At 36.9% G+C, this 22,527-nt stretch overlaps 5 protein-coding genes and 1 pseudogene across 5 annotated transcripts; 2 read left to right on the top strand and 4 right to left on the bottom strand.

The window, feature by feature from the left end:
* Positions 1-467: 467 nt before the first annotated feature.
* LOC120184816 (rop guanine nucleotide exchange factor 1-like) lies at positions 468-3,578 on the bottom strand. Its single transcript, XM_039189196.1, has 5 exons — positions 3,088-3,578; positions 2,669-2,785; positions 2,028-2,566; positions 1,369-1,722; positions 468-1,007 (listed from the first exon to the last, which is right to left on the bottom strand). Exons 1-5 carry the CDS (start codon positions 3,359-3,361, stop codon positions 582-584), a joined length of 1,710 nt encoding a protein of 569 aa, XP_039045127.1. The 5' UTR covers positions 3,362-3,578; the 3' UTR covers positions 468-581.
* Positions 3,579-8,295: 4,717 nt separating this feature from the next.
* LOC120184792 (receptor kinase-like protein Xa21) lies at positions 8,296-11,045 on the bottom strand. The gene is made up of 4 exons (XM_039189170.1): positions 10,880-11,045; positions 8,943-10,766; positions 8,604-8,864; positions 8,296-8,360 (listed from the first exon to the last, which is right to left on the bottom strand). Exons 1-4 carry the CDS (start codon positions 11,043-11,045, stop codon positions 8,296-8,298), a joined length of 2,316 nt encoding a protein of 771 aa, XP_039045101.1.
* Positions 11,046-12,501: 1,456 nt separating this feature from the next.
* On the bottom strand, positions 12,502-14,303 carry LOC120184791 (annotated as a pseudogene).
* Positions 14,304-15,353: 1,050 nt separating this feature from the next.
* On the top strand, positions 15,354-16,525 carry LOC120184774 (expansin-like A1). Its single transcript, XM_039189153.1, has 4 exons — positions 15,354-15,506; positions 15,633-15,742; positions 15,830-16,141; positions 16,231-16,525. Exons 1-4 carry the CDS (start codon positions 15,395-15,397, stop codon positions 16,474-16,476), a joined length of 780 nt encoding a protein of 259 aa, XP_039045084.1. The 5' UTR covers positions 15,354-15,394; the 3' UTR covers positions 16,477-16,525.
* A 1,077-nt stretch (positions 16,526-17,602) lies between these two features.
* On the top strand, positions 17,603-18,337 carry LOC120184790. The gene has a single exon (XM_039189169.1). It carries the CDS (start codon positions 17,603-17,605, stop codon positions 18,335-18,337), a length of 735 nt encoding a protein of 244 aa, XP_039045100.1.
* Positions 18,338-21,729: 3,392 nt separating this feature from the next.
* On the bottom strand, positions 21,730-22,469 carry LOC120184789 (expansin-like A1). The gene has a single exon (XM_039189168.1). It carries the CDS (start codon positions 22,467-22,469, stop codon positions 21,897-21,899), a length of 573 nt encoding a protein of 190 aa, XP_039045099.1. The 3' UTR covers positions 21,730-21,896.
* Positions 22,470-22,527: the final 58 nt, after the last annotated feature.

The following is a 22,527-nucleotide window of genomic DNA, read 5'->3' as shown; positions in this document are numbered from 1 at the left end:
TTCAAAAGAATATTTTTCAATGTTTAAAATTTTAAACCTCATCTCAAATTCAAAGGAAAAAAACATAACAAAACCCTAACTCCCAAATTAATGTCTTTTTCATGTTTAATTTTGAGTTATACAAAGATTTTAAAAAAAATTAAATCGATAAAATGATAGAGAATGATGAGATAAACTTATCAACGTATAAGAAAGCTACAAAGAATATTAAAAAAATGATAATTTTTATTAAGAACTAAAAATAAATAAAATAAATTCTAAATGAAGAATATGATAACATGGAACAAAATAAATTTAATTTTCACTTAAGTATCAAATTATCACATCATATATTTGTTAGGGTTTAATGGTTCACTATTTTAATTAGACTAGGAATTAAGATTGTCCCATCATTGTCTTAATTAAACTCGAATAAGGTTTCGAGCTCGTTGTTAGAACCGACAGGTCCAACTAGTCGATATTCCTAATGCAAAGAAATATACAAATACTAGATTTACCCATATTCAGACACCCAATGAAACTAACTTCTTTCTCTACTATTCATCGTACTTTATCTTACATATGATTATGAATCTTTGATTTCAGTCTCTCTCGGGAGCATTTTCCGAAACCCTTCTTGCGCTGAGGTTGCCTGTATACGACCACACCTTCTCAAACTCGGCCGCATACGGTTTCTCGTGTTTCCAGTCAGGTTCTTCCTTGATACCATTTCTCTTCATAGAGGCTGCCCTTCCTGGACTACCGGTAATTGGAGTCGAAGAAAAGGTCGGTGTTGCGAAAGGAGATGCATAAGGAGTGTGCTGAATCGAAAAGGGACTCGGAGACATTCGCCTCTGTATGGGACGACTGCTTAAGCTGCCCCTGCTGAAAAGGGAGATCGATTCGGCTTCAGCACAATGCTTGACAGCATCATCAACATATAGGACATCATCTATCCTTGCCATAATGTTGAAGGCCAAACTCTCCATCACCCTTGAGTAGCTTTCAAGAATCGATTGCCCAACGTCCTGCAATTAAACGATAATAAGGTCTACATAACGTAAAACCATGAGGTCGATTCGAATCACAAATCGAGCAACAACGGTGGGAACCGCTGCTTTCAAAATGTACCCATCAAGTAGAGGAGGTTCACCTTTCACTTCAGAGATTACCAATACAAGATAACGTGGTTTGTAACTTCACTCAATATAGACCCCCTCATTATCCCCTATTAAAATGCTGTGGTCCCAAGATCATGGATGGTACACAGTGGCAAAAGATACAAGGAAGCAAAAAAAGTTGGCCCTATTCCTCCCAAGGAGATACCACATCTCATTTATTAGGCCACATGGTTAGACGGACACAACGAAAGATTTGATGCAAAAATACCTTATTATATAGAATTTTGTTCATATCCAAAGCCGTCTGCGGAAGGCCGGGAAAACGAACCCTCAAGCTATGTAAGAGGGTCTCAGCTCTTTGAGATAGAAAGTTACTCTTTTCACTGTCAGACACAAGGCCTTTGACCTTTCCTCCCCATGAAGAGCGCCTACCTTTCTTGTGATTCATGTGTTTCCTCTGATCTTTCTGCTTCCAAACGTGTACTGCCGCCTCGATCCTGTTGGCTGTTTCCAGAGTGTGATGTTCGGATGACAGATCAAGGCAATCGAGGAGACATTCGGGTGAGAACAGGTCCGCTGTTATGTAGCGGTAGATAATGTCTCCCAGACAAGCTTTTCCATTCTGATGACAAGGAAAGTATGTTAACCCTTCAAGTATAACTTAAGATAAATCATGCTAAAATGACAACTAGCTACACCAAAATGCACTGGTTAATTTGACTTTCAATGGAAGAAATCTAATCATGTATAACTTGAGCACCTTGCTTAACTAACAGGTTCTTTGATAGAAATGCTCATTAATTTGACAAATCAATGTTGATCACCTAATATTAACATGTTAGAAATCTTAGCCAAAATGGAAACAATGCATATGGTTTTCGGTATGACTGCGAAAACTTCAGCTGCTTGAGAAACGTAGCGACATACCTTTGGTAACGTCTCCAAGTAAGCAGTAGGTATCTCCATCTCGGAGAGCACACTGTTATTAATCGCCATGGCTGCCTTTAGTATTTGGTTTGTGCTATCCCTACATTGTTGCAACTTCTTCCTTGTATCCTCCGACAAACCATTAGGGGGCACTTTCGGACATGGCAACCACCACTTCTCTTCCTGCCTAATCGAGGGCCTCCCTCCAGAAACAGATGAAGAATAAGCACCAGAGTCCCCACCATCACCCACAACTATCCCGCGATCAACATACCAAAACTCCGCCTCACGAAACCCGTCAAGCATGGAAATCAAAATCGCATCAAGCTTCTTAAGGGCTGGAAGGCTTATGTACAAATCCGACCTTGGCCTTGTCACCATGACTTCATAAGTTCCTCCCCCGGGGAATTGTTGTATTGATGGTACAAGTTCAACGATTGAATCGCTCACACACAAGAGCCACTCCATTTCCCTCCTCCACATTGCCTTCTTCTGCGGTGCTAATGGCTCTAATCTCCATAGCTCACCGAACACGGTGGCTGCCATTACAAAGAAGAGTACCAATTTAGCTTAAAATAAAGTTACACAAAATACAGATATATATACACACTACAAGGAATTATAAGCAAAATCGAACTAACCGGAGAGATTCGTGATCGCATTCGAAATGGCGAGTGCAGTACAAACTCCTTTTCCACCTCCAGACATGTCTTCTCCTAAAAGAAGCTTAGCAAATCTCTCCTTCATCATCTCAGCTCCTACATGATATTGAAAACATTACAAAACCCATGTAAATGCTTATTATCCCAAAATTCCTTTATAAAAGTATAAAAATAAATGCAGAATTAGTACATGATATGAAACAAAATGATTTAATAGGTGCAATTTTTCCTTGATTTTTCATCCAGACTCGGATTTTTTGTTCGTTTTTAAGATTTGATTAGTATTTTTTACGGAAAAAAATAGAAACAAGCAAAATCGATCTGAGCAGAAATATACAAACCATTTGAAAGATTTTATTCTAATTATAATGCAAAAAAAATGAAGAAACCGGCAATACCGGACAAATCTGCGTCACGTTTCTCAGTCTTCTCGTCATCGTCGTCCCAAATCACGACATCCTTCCCACCAATCACCGGCACCTGAAAACCGAGCCCTCCGGCAGCCATTAACCTCGGGGACGACGTCATCGAACTCGAACAGCCCTCTCCATCGAAACGCCGACACGAGAAGCTGCTGCAACTCTCGGACTCGCTGACGTCAGCGCTCAAACTGTAGCTCCCGCACCGCTCGCTCTGTTGATCGGAGCCTTCGTCCGAACATTCACTTGCCATGGTCTTTTCTAATCGCAAAATCCAACGGATTTAAAAGAAAGAAAGCCCTGAGCCGGACATTTGCTAAATGAAGAAGAAGAAAGGTGGGTCTTTCCCGGTTGTAGCAGTGAAGTCGAAAAAGAAAAACGAAGACGAAGAAAGGGAAACAAAAATAAAGGGAAAGATGAGAAATCTTTCACATTCTCTCGTAAACAAGTTTTCGTTTCTTTTCTTTTTCACCTTTCTCTCTCTCTATAAGTACTGAAACTTTTAATTTGTGCGTTGCGCTTACTCTCTCTCTCCATTTGTGACAGTGTGTTTGTGTGCGCAAAAGCTTAAAGAGACGGCGTTTGCCCAGTGCTTTGTCTTTCCGTCAAAGCTCGGCCAGGCCAGGCCATGCCCCTTAACCCACCCAACACTAGCCTTTTTCTTTGGAGTTTGGACCCCACTACTGTCAAGTTCCTCTTTCTCACCTGTAAATATCGGATTTTAAGATCATTAGACTATATGAAATTGAGATATGCACAAGTTTGAGGACTAATCTGAAAAGATAGTTATAGTTTTGTGATAAAATTATAAAGTTTAAATGTTTAAAAATTAATTTTAAGAGAGAGTTTTAGTTTGGAGATAAAATTAAAATATTTAAAAGTGTGAAGATTAATTTAAATTAGAGATAGTTTGAAAATAAAATTATCTTGTCTTAAGCTCAATGTTAGCAAAACTGAACTCTTTGCTGCTGGAATCTCATCTCGAAATCTTCAAATTATCAAATGTATTTTTGGGTTCAAACAAGGTATTCTCCCTGTTAGATATTTGAGGGTTTCATTAGTCACTAAAAAACTAATTGAACAGGACTGCCAGCCTCTAATCGACATAATCAAGCTTAGACTCTACCATTGGTCAAGCAAACTCCTAAGTTATACTGGAAGACTTGAATTAGTTAAAACGATCCTGTATAGTATGGCCAATTACTGGTGTAGGCAGTTCAATCTCCCTCAGTCTATTATTAACCGTATTAACCAGTTCTGTTCCAGTTTCCTTTGGAAAGGAACGGACCAGTCTGCTTCCGGAGCAGAGTCAGCTGGACTCGTATTTGTTGCCTCAAATCTGAAGGTGGATTATGCTTGAAAAACATCAAAACCTAGAACACTGTCTGCATGGTCCAGCTTATTCGAAATGTTCTGGCAGGGCAAGGGTCACTCTGGGTCGCTTGGTTATATTGCTATGTTATAAAAAATGAGGACTTAAAAAACATGGATGTTAAAGCTTCTTACAGTTGGAGTATCAAGAGATTAATGAAGCTTCGATCCACTGCTCTTCCAATTCTAAACGTGGGAACTACAACAACCAGAGATGTTTGGGAAGCTGTTAGAGAAAAAAGAAGCAAGGTTCAATGGCATAAAATCTTATGGTTTCCTTCCCACATACCGAAATTCAGTATGATCACTTGGATGGCCATCTTGGACAGACTTCCAACTAGAGGAAGGCTATCTCGGATGGGCATCGTCAATGATTGCAGTTGTGTGTTTTGCAATGATACTAATGAAACAAGAGACCATTTATTCTCTGATTGCAACTTTTCTAAATCCCTATAGAGCTCCATTCTTACCATTTCTCATATGCGAATTTCTCACAGGACATGGGATGAAACTATTAGCTGGGCTTGTGACGAATGGAAAGGTAAATCACTCGTTACTATAATCATGAAGCTTGCTTGGAATTTGTTCATCTACATGATATGAGAAGAGAGAAATAGAAGAATTTTTTTATCGAGGATCCAAAGAAGTCAACCAACTTCTATCTTCCATAAAAGAGATAGTTGGAACCCAAATTAAAGATAAAAATATCAATAGATTAGATAATGTTAATTGTAACCTTTGCAACTCATGAGGTATAGATTAATCATTTTTGTTGTAAGTATTTGATTGTAAACCCTTTTTTAAGACATTCTTTGTAGTTTCAACGCTTTTTTGGATAATAAAAGTTAACTTATAAAAAAAAAAGAATATTCAAGAATTTAAAGATAAATATAAAATAAGAGAGTTAGTATGAAGACGTGTAATCAAATTAACTCTAAATAAAAAAAGTTAAAGTATTCTTTATACAATCGGATGGATGAGATGAGCTCGTGGGTTGTAGGTGAGATGGCGCGAATTTTGTTTGCGTGTGAAAGGTACCAAACGGCGGTTCACTATTTTGCCGGGGGACGTGAAGGGTTAGGAAGCGGACGTTTGTACCTTCAATAATATGAGCTCGCATCCCTATGCGTTGACAGATCAATAAATTAATTTGATTTAAAGATTCATCATGGTCAGTGAGAGAGAGTGCAATTAAATGCGGCTTTTGGAAGTTTTGAGGCAGAGCTAATTAAATGGAATCTGAACCGTTGAAAATAGCGGGACCTAGATTTTTATTTAACGGTCGGGATGTGGGGAATGGAAAGAATCTTTAGCGGCTAAAAGGCTGACATTGCGCGGAAGAGAAATAGTCGATGTCGGATATGTTTTAAATTTAATATATAACAAAGCGGTGTTATTAATTTTCAAACCACTTCAATAATTAAAGAAGTATTATTATTTTAAATATCTCGAATTTAAATAATTATATTTATATAATGTGTATACGATTAAAAAAAATTATGAATAAATATTATCTTATAATCAATTCTAACTATTAAAAAAAGAATTCAATAAGATAGATTGAAAAGAAAAGTGATTAGAATAAAACTTTTTCAAAACCAGTTGATAAAAACAAAAACATATACAAAAATAGTGACCACGAGTGTTTTTTGCCCAATAAAAATGGGATGGTTGAGATCATAGCCATTAATGTAGGACCCGCGTTGTAAACTAATAATATGATTAAGAACGTAGGGTAGAATTATGTGTCCCTTAAAGAGTATAGGGACCACAATTAGAGCTATTTAATTATTATACATGTATAATAGTAATAAAAGAACACATATTTATATCTGTGTAGAGTTCTCGTTCAGTTTAATTGGTAGAGCGTAATGTTTTTAATTTTGTGGTTGTAGGATCGAGTTTCACGATTGATAATTTATAATTTAGAGATATCCCACAGAAATTGTTCTACACCTAACATTGAGAGCAACCTACTATTATACCTCCTTTTATCATTACATATAAAAACAAGGGTCAGCTAATATATTTATATATGTGTACTTTGATGCACGTGATTGGGTATTTGAGATGAGGCATAGAGGAACATCACAGGCCTGCTGGTCGGATACTATATGGATTTTGCTCCTTTTGACTTTAGCTCTAAATAGTGTAAAGCTGCCCATAGCCCAACTCGGATGCTTTATACTCTGTTTGACTCAGAATCGAGTAGACTGATTTCAAATTGGGGACTAAATCATCTAACCTTCAATTGAATTAATGCTGCAATAATGCATTTTCAAAATTAAATTATACATATATACTAAAAATATACATCAAAGCGGTGAGAATATAAAAATGAATAATTTAAAATTTCTATAAAATGTGTTTGTTCAACACTCTCCATCTATTCCTGAATGCTAGAAAACACTACGAATATAAAATGTGGAACAAAAACGGATGACGTTCTTGTATTGTTTTATTGTTATCTCTGTTAGGATCGTAAATGAGTTGAGTCGAGTTTAAGTAATATTGAGTTTGAATAAATTTTAAAGTTCGTCTAAAATTATTAAGTTCCACTCGAAGTCAAAATTAAAAATTAAAGTTTGACTTCGCTCGAAAAAAACTTAAACTTAAAACATTCTCGGACTTAGTTCTATTGAAGTTCGAACTCAACTTTGTTCAAACTTAAACTCGAACTTGAATTTTAAGTACATAAAAACCTTATATTGCATTTTTAAAATAAAAAGAACATATAAATTTTAAGATTATTAATATTTGAATTTAATAATTAAAATTTTAATATATTATTTTTTTGGGATTATTCATGCACTTTTCGAGTCGGATATCAAATAATTCGCTTCGACTCGTTAAGAACTCGAGTCAAATTCAAACTTGAGTTGAAGCCATAATTCAAATAGAGACTAAATTTTAATCAAATTAAACTCAAGTAGACCACAATATGTTTCGTGTCATTTACGTTCTAATGTTTGTATCCATGTTTTCACTCGAGAGGCCAAAACGTTAGTGGGTTAAGATTAGGCATGCTTATCGAGCGAGTCGATTGCGAGTTGAGCAGTGCTTGACTCGTGCTCGTTAAAAAATTTTGCTACTCGACTCGACTCGACTCGTTGCTCTTTAAGCTCGTTAAAATTGTGCTCGACTCGTGCTCGTTAAAAAATTTGCTACTCAACTCGACTCGTTGCTCGTTATGCTCAACTCATTACTTGTTAAGCTAACTAAAAAATTTACCTTATTTTTTAACTAAAAAAAATTACTAATACTACAGGAGGATATTAGGGCTACGCTTTTTTATTAATATAATATTATTAATTACAAATATTTTATTATTTATTAAAAATAATAGATTAGTTAACTTATTATTTTTATTATTTATTAATAAATTAATAATTATTATTTAGATTTATTTTTTGAATGAAATAATTTTGAATTAATTACTAAAATATATTTTAAAAAATTAATGAGCTGTTCGCGAATTCATCGAGTCGAGTTAGACTTTGCTCGGCTCAGCTCGTTAAGGTCTCGATTCGAGTTCGAGTCAAGCCAACTCAAGTTAAGCGTTTATCGAGTTTTGACCGAGTTGAGTTCGAGCTGCTCACGAGCTGCTGAATCCTATTTATGATAATGAACTCTTGCAGGCCCAAGCACGTGATGTACAAGCTGAGTTCAATTCAGAGAAAGCTAGGCTTAAGCATTACGAGTTGAAAACATGTCATTGATTGGCATTGATGTTGCCTTTGTCCAATGATCTCTTGAATTCTAAATTTAAATACAATCCAGTAGTTTATGATGCAAAGAGAAAAACAAAACATTAATTCAAAATATTCCATATTTATTCTCTCTCCTCAAAGCAGAGTGCTTTTTGGATAAACGTGTAGACCCTGCAACAACAACAACAACAAAAAACCAGGAAACCTCTTTTACTTCTTTATATCATCTAAACACATCAATTATCTCAAAAAGTAGTGTAAACATACCTTAAAGTGATGAAATAATCGAGTATTTTGCTTAAGATAAGAAGATATTATTGCCTGTTGATCGTGCAACTTATTTAAGTTCTGGATGGAGTTTGTCTCTAATGGAATAAAGCTTGGAAACGACATCACTCATATCGATCCGCTCACTTGGTGATTCAGCAGAACAAGTGAGTCCTATTTCGAATATCGAATTCAAGCATCGAAGATGTTCGACTCTTTCCTGAACAAGAATGGGATCTGTAATCTCAGCTACTCGTTCTGGAAAAGCTGCCTTGACAAAATTATGAAGGTTTGAATCTTCTTTGAACGTTTCATCGGTCGGTCTTTTTCCCGTAAACATCTCTAGCACGAGGATGCCATAACTATACACATCTCCTTTTGTTGACAGATTGCTTCCCATGCCATATTCTTCAATTTATACATCACAAATTACATATAGAAGTGATTGGTTTTAAATTATGGAAGGAATGAATAAGGTGGACTTACCTGGTGGAGCATAACCAATTGTTCCTCTAAAGCCAATGGAGCTTGACCAATTATTTGAAGAGTTATGCTTATCTGCAGAAAGGATTTTTGCTAAACCGAAATCACTTATATAGCCAACCATTTCCTCGTCGAGTAGAATATTGCTTGGTTTGAGATCGCAATGAATTATCAATGTTCCGCAACGATGGTGAAGATACTCCAGTGCATGAGCAACATCAATGGCCACATTAACTCTTTGGAAAAAGTTCAAGCTCTTCATTGTATCCTGCTCATTCATCATGTGGACAGAAGGATACAGCCAGTCCTCCAAGCTTCCGTTTGTCATGAACTCATAAACCAAGGCTTTAAAATCATTGCCTTGATAATCTACACCGGAAATGGCTGTTAATACCTTGACAAGATTTCGATGTCGGATGTTCTTCAAGGCCTCACATTCAGCTAAGAAACTCCTGGATGCTCCAGGATTCAGAAGATCCAACACCTTTACTGCAATAGTTGCTCCATTTACTTCAAGGATTCCTTTGTATACAGAACCAAAACTTCCCGAGCCAATCAAATTTTGCATGGAGAATCCATCAGTAGCCCTTACAATGCTTTGGTATGATAACTGTAAAAGCGAAGTTTCTTCACAAGCCATTGTTCGCTGCAGCCCCTTCTTCCTTCTAAACCACAAGATCATGAGGAAAGAGGATACCAAAGTCACTCCTAGAATCACAACAACAATTGCAATTTTTAATCTGACAGAACTGTTTGATGATGTTTTCAGGTTACATCTTGATAGGTGCAACTCTGGGATGCCTCCACAAAGCTTATTATTCCCCGCAACGAATGTAGCACTTGCATTCTTAAACACTCCTTCACTTGGCATCGCTCCCTCAAAATCATTGAAAGAGAGATTCAAGTACTTCAATTCTCTAAAGTTCACAAGAAATTCTGGAATCCGACCTGAAAGATTATTGTCTGATATATCCAATGCCACAAGACCTCTTAATGAACTCAAAGATAAAGGAACGGACCCTTCAAACAAATTGCCATTCAAGAGCAGCTTCTCTAGACTTACACAGCTAGCAAGGTTGCTTGGAAGCAAACCAGATAACCTATTTCGATAAACATAGAGTTTACCTACATTTTTTAGATTTCCTACTTCAGCAGGAAGTTCACCAGTCAAATAATTTGATGACAAGTCTAGTCCAAGGGACAAGGATGAGAGTCCAAGTACTTGAGTGGGGATAGGTCCACTAAGATTGTTATGAGAAAGATCTATTCCGAGCAAATTTTGACACTCACCTAGGCTCCAAGGAATGTTGCCCTGAAGGTTGTTAAGACCTAAACCAAGTTGAATCAATCCTGTTAAATTTCCAATGGAACCAGGTATAGATCCAGAAAGAAAATTACTACGAGTGAAAAATAGTTTCATATTCTTTAGCCTCCCAATATCAAATGGAATGGGACCTGATAGTTGATTCTGTGATGCCCCTAGTACCTCCAAACTCATGAGGTTTACAATTCCATCCGGAATTCTTCCCCATATTTTGTTATCTTCTATTACCAAACGTGAAAGGGTGTTAGAAAAATTACTGATGCATTCAGGAAATGACCCACCGAAACTGTTTTCACCTATATTTAGACTTTCTAGTTTGGTATTATTGACCAAAGTGCAGATAAAGTGCAAGTCACCTTCTCTCCCGTGCCCCAAATGGTTTCTATCAAGGAAGAATATAGACAGCTTTTCCAGCTTTTCAAACGAAGGAACATTCCCACTAAGTACATTCAAATTTGAGGCATTGCTTAACGAAATCGGGATTTTTCCAGAGATTAAGTTCACTGATATGGAAAAGAACTCAAGATATGGCATATTGATTTCTAAGTCGGAATGAAGAGTACCTTGAATCTTGTTTTCACCAACATCAAAGACTCTAATATTAGAGAGATTGAACATTGTGATAGAACAAAACCAGATATATTGTTTCCTCCAACCGAGAAATATGAAAGATTTTTCAGTTGTCCAAGAGCTTCAGGTATGATCCCAGATAATCCATTCATCATGAAAGAAAGTTCCTCCAGCGATGACAAGTTCCCCAAGGAAGGTGGGATACTCCCCATCAAACTGTTGTTGGCAAAATTAAAAGACTTTCAGGTTTGACAAGTGACCCAGAAAAGCAGGTATTTCTCCTGTTAGAAGGTTGCCTCTCATACGAAATATTGTAAGCTTAGAACAAGCAGATAAATTGGAAGGAATTTCACCACTGATGGAGTTGTTAGTAAGTTGTATTGTTTCCAGTCTTCTTAAACGACCAATTTCTTGAGGAATTTGGTTGTAAAAGCTGTTGTCTGCAAGCTTCAACTCCTTGAGAAAACTCAAATTTCCAATGTATGGTGATAAAGATCCCGAGAGTTTGAGGGATTCCAGTTCCAATTTGGTGACTCTATGATGTTTGTGACTGCATGTAACACCAGGCCACTGACAGAAGTGAATGGAACTATTCCAAGACTCCATAACTTTGAGCTGATCAGTTATCTTGGCTTTGAATTGAAGTAAAGATTGTTGATCAGTCTCATTTCCGGTTGCCAAGCCATGCAAGTTGAAACATGAGAGAAGAATTATAACTTCAATGTAAACAAGGAAAAGAAGACCGGATGCTTCCATATGTGATGGCTCCGGAATAGATTTCTTAAATCTTAATAGATGAGATTGATTTGTATTTGAGAGTGCTTTGTTCATCAACAAGAACTAGGGTGCAAATAAGTAGTTAATTGGTTCAACTTTTCCAACTTTGAAAGTCATGTGGCAAACAATTTACATGGACCCCCTGCATTAGTTAGATGCACCATAACCGAGTCATTCCTGCTGTTCTAACAAATAATTTTCCTCTCCTTTATTTCCTTTTCAGTAGGCCAGTGATTGTGGAAGTCTGCAAATTCGAGGAAACTCCTCGAGTAAACGCATAATCATAAACTGGTCACTGGTCGAGGATATTCCTCTAATGTGAACCGAGAATGAGAGTAGCTGTTGAGATTTTTCCTCTTTCATTAATGTCTCTCGGTGACTTCTAAAGACATATATTAGCCGCCGGACTTGACTAGAGCCGATAGAGATAATCTACAGCTATGGTCAATGTACAACATCAGTTCTACTGCTGTCATTATCAAGTTTCATAACATGCAACCATATATTAATTACTAACCATATTGAAATCAAAGATGATGTAGAAAAAAACCAACAAATTACCAATCACAATCTACTTTACATTCATCTGTCTGTTAACGGCTCCAAAAAAAAATTGTTAAGAGTAGATTATCTTACTTTCTGTACTAATGAAGATTTTGAATTGTGGGGTTGATATGGGAGCATTATACTTCAATGCCGCGGGTGATACAGCGATAAACTTTCAATGGTTCATGTCGTGCCAGATTAAAACGAAATTCGGAACATTAACTTTAACAATAGCCTTTATTTCATGGAAGAGATTGTTACTGAAAAGATAAAGTAGACATCTTAACTGAATTGATTTCTTCTATAGCTGATTTCTCTTATTTAATCTATTGGACTACAAGTTCTTTAATGTCTTAATCTACTAGTGAAAGGAATGCCGGTCAAAGGCGACCAGTTCTTTTTGCTCAAAAGGAATGATCGGACAGTGAAATCAATGGCAGTCGATCAGTTCATTCTGTGGTAGCCCTTCCATTTAACCCTCGCATTGAGGTCAGCACCAGGGCCACTGTTGTTGTACTCACCATAGTAGACTGTCTCTTTGTACTTGACTTTGTCAGATTGATCGAACCACATCCATCCTTCAGGCCTAATGAAGTCTCCTAATGCGGACTCCATGATAACTGTTGTAAAGAATTTCTTCCATGGCCTGCCCAAGTATGTTGCGATTCTGAACCTGTCGTGGAAGAGCTTCTTCTCGGGAACAATCCTGCAGTTTTGGATTATGATTCTGGTGTTCTCGTCGATGTAGTCCTTGCCCTGTGCTGTCACGGTGTTGAACTTATTATTCATTGCTCTCTTCATAATGATCAATGAGTTCTGGATAATGGTAGCAGAGTCACCGATGATGAAGTCAATAGTTCCAGATATGACACAATTGAGAAAAAACTGACGATTTGCTTGATTGTACAATGTGTCTTGGTAGCCATCCATCCTATAAATGAAGAAGGACGACTTATCCGATTGAACACGAAAAGCAACAGCCTGGTGCTTTGCAGGGCCTGCAGTGCTCTGGAATCCCATAGATTTGGCAATGAATCCGTTTCCAATAGCAGCTGCAACATTAATCATATAATTATCCTAACTGAGAAGAAAAAAAAAACAGAGAATGATCCGATTTCGATCTTAGAAACATACCGAAAGTGGCGGACCGCCACGTCTTAATTCCGTCACCATCTTTTACACCCTTGTGACCGGTGACGATTGTTTTTCTTCGGACCATCACCATACATTAGTATATTGGTGTATTGTGTTTCCACCGTGATATGCTCCTCACAGATTCCAGCCTTGATGTAGATCACATGTCGGACATTGGATCTTTTAGGAGCGGCAGCCAAGGCTGCATCAATGGTCTTGAATTGGCCTCTTCCATCTTGTGCTACAACAGCATCGGGTATCGACTTGCTGTTATGAATCCTAGCCAAAAGATGTTGGTCTTTAACCAAGAATCATGACGGATAACCATTTTTCTCGACGGAAAGCAGTTCACGGCCGTTGGGATTAAGCAACTTAATATCGAATTTGGAAAGAATGTACAACAAATTTGTTACAATAGTCAAGGCGTTGCATGTGAGTTCCCTAGCATCAACAATACCCTTCTGCACAATTTCTTTCATGCCGCGATCGTGTTCAAAACCATCCAAACACCATTGTTGGTACGATAAAACGGCGCTCAACCAGGTTCTCAGATCATTTATACGGTCACTAATGTCAGACATGTTGCCATCACGAATGTCGAAGTACGATGCCCAAAGTGAATCAGCGGCGTACTTCATCATATTCTTACAATCCTCCAACGCCATATGTGTGAGACTGTTGTTCTTGGCCTCAACAATCAATGGCTCCAAGTAGCTTAAGAACTTCTTGACTGCTTCCTTGGCTGCCAAGATAGCCTTGGCAACGAGCACTTTAGGATCATCGTTATTAGCAGAGCTGAGGGTGTCAAAGCAAGATTCTTGGTATTCAGTCGATGAACAAAATTTAGACGCTGCTTTCATTTCTAGGGTCAATGTGTTGTTATCGTGACCGCTACTAGTCGTAGAAACAACACAGATGACGACTGCCGCCACAAGAAGGATTGAAATCCCGGCGACATCTTTGTTAATTTCTTCTTCTTCATCATCGTTTTTTCCTTGTTTGATGAAATTCATTATACATGGCAATGTGTTTTATAGCATGGAAAGAAATGGTGATGTCTTGCAGAATTGTTGTGGCTAGGTTACAACGTTAGCGGTTTGAAACAAAGACGTTTAACTGGTCGATGGTTATCATTAAATTTAGACAAATTAGATTAGCACTTGAAGTTATGAGATCGTGACACATTATTAGGTTATTTAATGACTTGACAGATAAGTTTAAAAACTGATGTTATGCGTGCCGGTTCGCTAAAAGTTGCCGCCGAGCATTTAATCGATACACTGCAAGATCCTGCAGCTGTAATCTTGGGATCCTGTCCAGATGAAGGTTAAGTTAGTTTGGTTGCAGCTTTCACTCCAGCAGTGGTTGATCTGCGTGTACAGGCACGGAAGTTTACAGACCCCTAGGAGGAGGCGGTGGTGGCAAGCCGAGTTTTGCTGAATCAGGTGAGAGCAAGGACGGACCGAGTACCACGTTTCCTGAATATTTTAAATATTTTATTTTTCTATTTTTTTTAATTTTATCTTAATTTTTTTTAAATTCACTTTAACATAAAATGTTACGCGGGAGGAGACCCATAACCTTCCTAGCGCTCTAGAAAAGCAAGCTGAAATGCTTCTAAACACGGTCTTGAAGGACGACAAAAATGACATTGTATATGATCAATTGGCAGGAAGAACGACTGTACAGGTAATTTTTATATTCTTTTTATAGATGAATACCAAAGCCAAAACGAAGTGTTCGACAACTTCTGGCTATGGAGTATTGGTTGGTATGGTCAAATCCCAGATGCATTGCTCTATTGTTAGGAACCAGACAAGGGACAGTTTCTGCTTGATTGTGACCCATAAAGGTACCAGGGATAAAGCAGCAAGTTTCAAGCAGCTGGATAAAAGTATAAATGGCGTGTCCACGTCAGAATCCGTTGACCCACGTAAGAAAAGGGGGTTTTTTTTATTAAAAAAAACCAATCCATGGTTTTCTGGAAATGGTGAACTGTTGTCGATACCAATCTGCATGCATGCCACACTATAAATAAACCCAGAAACCCTCTCTCTCTTTGCTACTAATAACTTACATTTCTCAACTCAAAAAAAAAAACCAAATGGCTCCCTTTGTTTGGTTGCTTTTCCTTCTCCTGTCTTCTGCTACTGCTTGTGATCGATGCGTGCATCAATCCAAAGCTACTTTTGTCAAGTCAGTCGCGGCACTCACATGTAATCATCTTCCAACTTCCATCTTCATTTTTTCCATCTTGAAAATAGAACCTGGCTAAGACCCAGATCATAGTTTACTTCAAAATTTGGTGGGTAAAATTTGTTTTCTTGGTTCGACATTTGCAGCTGGAGCTTGTGGATATGGTTCCTTCGCAATAAGCCTTAATGGTGGAAACCTTGCAGGCAGTGGTTCCCCTCTTTACAAAAACGGAGCTGGTTGTGGCGCTTGCTTTCAGGTCATTTGTATTACAGTATTTCCACTTTTGATTTCTTTTTAACGTTTCTTATAGTCTCTTCATTGTTCATTTCATGTGTTTTTGCAGATAAGATGTAAGGATCCAAAACTGTGCACCAGTACAGGGGCTAATGTCACATTAACTGATCGGAACTACGATAATCGGACGGACTTTGTTCTCGGCTTCTTCGCTTTGTTGGACATGGCTCACGACGGCATGGCCCGAGACATTTACAAACTCGGGATCGTCGACATCGAATATAAAAGGATACCTTGTGTATACGAAGGACAGAACTTGGCCGTTAGAGTTGAAGAATCAAGCCAAAGACCATACTACTTGCAGATTAAATTGCTCTATCAAGGCGGTCAGACTGAGATTGTAGCCATTGATGTAGCTCAAGTTAGCTCAACAATACTCAAACTCGATTCAACTCATTTAAGGCCTTAGCGTTTAATACTCACCTTTTTAATGTTAATTATGATTTGCAGGTTGGGTCTTCAATCTGGACCTCCATGAGTAGGAACTATGGGGCAGTTTGGGACACAAACAGAATCCCAAATGGTGCCTTAACCTTCAGGTTTCTGGTAACATCCGGGCATGATGGAAAGTGGATTTGGGCAACAAAGAATGTGCTTCCGGATGAGTGGAAAGCTGGAGAGATTTATGATACTGGAGTTCAAATCACCGACATTGCACAAGAAAGCTGCTATCCTTGTGATTATGGGACTTGGTGATGAGAAGAAGAAGAAGGAAATACTACACATAGTTTGAATAATGGTTTGGGGAATAAAATATTCATGTTCGTGGACACAGTTTGAATAATAATTTGTGCAAAGACATTTACTTTTGTGTGGTTTGAAAAAAAATACAGATAATAACATGCTAAAAAAATATTTATTTACTTTTCGAGTTTGAATAAAATGTTATAAATATCTCTTTTGATCATTTGATAAATTAGTTAAAAAATTATTTTTAAAAATTTTGATGATATGATAAAAAGGATAAAATAATCGACGTTAATTTAAATGCGTCTTTATTGTTTTGTCACATTTAAATTAATTTAATAAAAAAATTAAGAGATAAAATAACAATAAATTTGAATTTCAATGTTTATATTTTTATTAAAATAATTTTCCCTTCTTTTTTAGTTAAATTTGATTCTCAATCTTTTTATAAAAATGTTAACTTGCATTTCTTTTAGCCCTTGTACTACTAAGTTATGGATCAATTCTTATACCCTAAATTAGTAATTTTTCATATTTACACTTTTTAAAATTTAAAATTACAATCATGGCTTAGTAAATATTTATTAAATCTACCAAATCAAATTATTCTATAGTCCCGATATTACATTAGTTAATATTCTTCAACATAATTATTCTAAGTCTTTATGATCTACAATGATTATACTTTTATTATTTGAGTCGAAATTAAAATTAAAATTATAAATAGATGAAAGTTAATCAAATTAAGTACATTGACTAAATTCACAACTATACATATTGTATAGACTAATGACGAAATCTAATCATAATTATATTTTCATTTTTAATTTTTTTTTATGTAAATACATATTATGTTAGACTTTTCAGTATTTATTATGGACCTAGTCTATAGGGAGTTGTTATTTTAAGTTGTTATGCTTTCCATGATTTTAGGAGTAAGTTGTATATTTTTTGCTTGTTTTGTTAGTTGTATAGCATATTTAAAGAGGTTGTTTTTCACCAATGAATAATATGACATATTCCTTCTAAATTATCTCATTTACTTTAATCTGCTACTCCCACAACAGTAGTATCAGAGCCAGGTTTAATTAGCGATAAAACATCATTTCTTTTTTCCCCTCTTTTATTTAACAAAATGACCTCTGATAGTTTTGTACAACCATCAATTCCTTGCTTTGATGGTCACTACGATCATTGGAGCATGTTGATGGAAAATTTTCTCAGATCCAAGGAGTATTGGCAAGCCGTCTCTAAGGGAATATCGGAGTCGGGCACATCAGCAACGGATGCACAACGACTAGAAATTGACACTTTGAAATTGAAAGATCTTAAGGCAAAGAATTATCTCTTTCAAGCGATTGATCGTTCAACATTGGAAACTATCCTTTGCAAAGATACGTCAAAGGATATTTGGGATTCGATGAAAAAGAAATTCCAGGGAGCAACCAGAGCAAGGAGTCAGCAGCTTCAGGCACTTCGCTCAGAGTTTGAACTTCATCGAATGCAATCTGGGGAGACCATTCTGGACTTCTTCTCAAGGACGATGGTTATCATCAGTAAGATGAGAACATTTGACGAGAAAATAGAGGATGTGGTTGTAGTCGAAAAAAGTATCCTCTCATTGAAACCAAAGTTCAATTACATGGTATGCTCCATTGAGGAGTCAAAAGATCTTGATATTTTGTCTATTGATGAATTGCAAGTTTCATTGTTGGTTCATGAAAGAAAATTGGAGCAGCAAGATAATGTAGAATTAGCATTGAAAGTTTCGTCAGATCATTCGATTAAAGGCAATGGAAGACGAAAATCAAATGGCCACAATGACAGAGGTCGCAACATAGGTCGCGGTAGAGGAAACTATGGTCATTAACAGAATTCAGGAAACCAATCTCATGAAAGATTAAAAAGACATGGCAGTTATCAAACACAGCCAGCAGACAAATCAAATGTTGAATGCTATCGCTGTCACAAGTATGGTCATTACAAATCGGAGTGTCGAACCACTTTCTCAGATACACATGGGGAAGAATCCAATTTTATTGGAAAGGAATGAGAGCAAGATGAAGATATATCGTTGTTAATGGTATGTCGGGCAAAAAAACCTACCAACAAGCATTTGTGGTATTTAGACACCAGATGCAGCAATCACATGAGTGGAGATAAGAGAATTTTTTTGACTCTTGATGAATCATTCAGAGATAATGTGAAGCTAAGATCTCTGTGATGGGAAAATGACATGTAACAATTCTAAATAAATTTAATGTTACTCAAACTATGCATGATGTCCTTTATGTCCCAGATTTAAAGACCAATTTGTTAAGTATTGGTCAATTGCAAGAGAAGGGTTACGAGATCAAAATTAAAAATGGGATGTGTCAAGTTCAGGATGGAAAACCAGGATTAATTACTCAAGTAACTATGACAGCAAATCGAATGTTTCCTCTCTACCTCAATTATTCTACTCAGTCTTGTTTTGCAACAAGTTTGTCTGATCAAATGCAACTATGGCATTTTCGTTACGATCATCTCGATTTTGGAGGCTTACAAACTCTTAAATAGAAAAACATGGTAGTTGGCCTCACATAGTTCTCTTGTCCTGCAAATGTTTGCGAGGAATGTGTGTTTAGTAAGCAGCACCGATAACCATTTCCAAAAGGAAAATCTGAAAGAGCAAGAAACCTATTGGAGATAGTGCACTCTGATATTTGTGGGCCAATTAATCCCATTTCTAATGGAGGTAAACGCTATCTTATCACCTTTATAAATGATTTGAGTCAAAAAATCTGGGTTGGATTTTTACAGGAAAAATCTAAAGCTTTAACTGCTTTCAAAAGATTTAAAACAGTAGTTGAGAAATAAGCAGGGCATTCTATACAAGTGTCGCGGACTGGTTGCGGAGTAGAATATAATTCACATGATTTCACTCGATTTTGTGAAGAGCATGAAACTAAAAGGAAATTAACAGCAGCCTACGCACCTCAGTAGAATGGTGTATCTGAAAGAAAGAATCGAACCATTTTCAACATGGTGCGAAGTTTATTGCAACGAAGTAAAGTTCCTAAGACGTTTTGGCCAGAAGCTGTCAACTGGAGCATTCACATTCTAAATAGGAGTCCAACTTTTGTTGTGCGAAATATGACACCAGAAGAAGCATGGAGCGGAAGGAGACCCGATGGTAGCCATTTCAGAATCTTTAGGTGTATTGCTTATGCACATGTCCCTGATAAAAAAAGAAAGAAGTTAGAAGACAAAGGAGAAAAATGCATCTTTCTTGGTGTTAGTGAATGTACTAAAGCATTCAAGTTGTATAATCCTAGCACTAAGAAAATTGTCATCAGTCGTTATGTGATTTTTGATGAAGCATAGTTTTGTGTTGGGAAACACCATTAATGCAAAGGAATATTCCAACAAATTTTGATGGAGAGTTACACGTTGAAGATACTCGCAGCCACCTAATGAGTAACAAGAAACAATTCAAAACTCACCTGAAGTTGCAACAGAGTCAACAACACCACGTATAAGAAGAAGGCATGCCTGGATGAGAGATTATGAAGTTCCAGGAATTGATCAATCTGAGAACTCATTCACTTATTTTGCTATTTTTTCATATTATGATCCTGTCTTTTTTGAAGAGGCGATTAAACAATCAAAATGGAAGAAAACAATGGATGATGAAATTGCAGCCATTGAAAGGAAAAAAACATGGGAGTTAACTGAGCTTCCAAATGGACATAAAACCATTGATGTGAAGTGGGTCTATAAGACGAAACTGAAGGAAACAGTTGAAGTTGACAAATGCAAAGCATGCTTGGTAGTGAAAGGTTATAGTCAAGAGTTCTGCATTAATTACAAGGAGGTGTTCACTCCACTTGCTAGGCATGACACAATCAGATTGGTGATTGCATTGGCTGCTCAAAATTCTTGGCCAATTTTTCAACTAGACATCAAGTCGGCATTTTTGCATGGAGACTTGAGTGAACGGGTATTTGTTAACCAACCTCCTGGCTATATTAAGTTTGGAGAAGAGCATAAAGTGTATAAACTAAAAAAGGCTTTGTACGAACTTAAACAAGCCCCTCGAGCTTGGTATAGTCGTATCGAAGCTTATTTTCTCCAAAATGGTTTTCAGAAGTGCCCTTATGAGCATACCTTTTTTGTGAAAAAGGAAAATGGTGAAAAATTATTGATGGTCTGCTTGTATGTTGATGATTTGTTATTTACCGGGAATGATCAGACGATGTTTGATAAATTTAAAAAATCCATGATGACTGAATTTAACATGTCAGATCTTGGAAGAATGCATTATTTTATGGGTGTAGAGGTTGTACAATCAGATACATGCATTTTTATTTCTCAAAGGAAATATGTGCAGGAGATTCTAAAGAATTTTCAAATGGCGGACTGCAATCCGGTTGGTACACAAGCAGAGACAAGTTTAAAGTTGGTCAAAGATGATAATGGAAGAGCTTTCGACAATACTTTGTACAAGCAAATCGTGGGGAGTTTGATGTATCTCACTACGACCAGGCCAGATATAACATATGTTGTAAATGTTATTTGCAAATTCATGGAACGTCCAAAGGAAATGCATCTTCAAGTAGCAAAAAGAATCCTTAGATATTTGCAAGGTACAATCGACTATGAAATTTTGTACAAGAAGGGAGAAAAATCAGACTTCATTAGGTTTACGGATAGTGACTATGCAGGAGACCAAGATGATATAAAAAGTACATCTGGTTACGTTTTTATGTTAGGGTCAGGAGTTGTTTCATGGTCGTCATTAAAGCAACCGATTGTCACTCTATCAACGATCGAAGAGAAACTTGTAGCTGCATCAGCATGTGTATGTCAAGCCATTTGGATGAGAAAGCTTCTTGAGGATGTTCATTTCAAGCAAAAGAGGCCTACTATTATCTACTGTGACAATAGTTCAGCCATAAAACTATCTAAGAATCCTATTTTGCACGGGCGAAGCAAGCATATTGACGTCCGATATCATTTCTTGAGAGATCGTGTGAATTATGAAGATATTGATATGGTATATTTCAGAAGTGAGGATCAAATCGCAAATATATTTACAAAGGACCTCAAGCTTGCAACATTTCAGAAGCTGCGACAAATGCTTGGAGTTTGTAAGGTGATAAATGCAGCGAGTTAGCAAGGCAGAAACATTTCTTAGTAAAGTGACAAATGCCTAGCACATGTCGCATAAACTATTACCATAAAATCTGAGATTATCCCGACACATAAATAAATGAATTAAACATTTGGATTATTTTATTCATATTTTTTTATTGAAAATCTGTTACAAATCATGAAAACAAATATTTATAGCATACCCATAGCGAAATGCTTGCAATTATTTAGATATTATTCAAACCATGCATAGGAACGTAAATATTTTCTTTCTCCTTTTGTTTATCTTGTCATTACCAAGTCCCATAATCACAAGGAGAGCAATTTTCCTGTGCAATGTCAGTGATTTGAACTCCGGTATCATAAACAACTCCAGTTTTCCAGTCAGCTGGAAGCACATACTTTGCCAAAATCCACCTGCTTCCATACCCAGAAATGACCTTGAATCTGAATTGCAACGCACCATTTGGGAATCTGTTTGTATCCCAAACTGCCCCATAGTTCCTATTCATGGAGTTCCAGCTCGAAGAAGACCCGACCCGAGCTACATCAATGGCCACAACCTCTGTCTGGCCGCCTTGGTACAGCAGTTTAAGTTGCAGGTAATATGGTTTCTGGCTTGATTCTTCAACCCTAACGGCTAAGTTCTGGTTTTTGTATTCACAAGGTATCCTTTTGTATTCGACGTTCACAATCCCAGCTTTCAGAATGTCTTGAGCCTTTCCCTTGTTCGCCATGGCCATGAAAGCTTTGCTGCTAAGAACAAAGTCGGTTCGGTTATCGTAGTTGCGGTCAGTTAGTGTCACCTTAGTTCCTTTACCGCTGCACAGGTTTGGATTCTTACATCTTATCTGCAAAAGAAACATGTTAAAAACATTCAAAACTCTGATTTCCACTACAATAATTAAGAACATATGAAAATCA

Source organism: Hibiscus syriacus, unplaced genomic scaffold, assembly GCF_006381635.1.
Source record: "Hibiscus syriacus cultivar Baekdansim isolate YM2019G1 unplaced genomic scaffold, ASM638163v2 tig00112949_pilon, whole genome shotgun sequence".
Taxonomy (NCBI): Eukaryota; Viridiplantae; Streptophyta; class Magnoliopsida; order Malvales; family Malvaceae; genus Hibiscus; species Hibiscus syriacus.
Note: the sequence above shows the minus strand (reverse complement) of the source record. Positions and strands in the feature narration are given on the sequence as shown.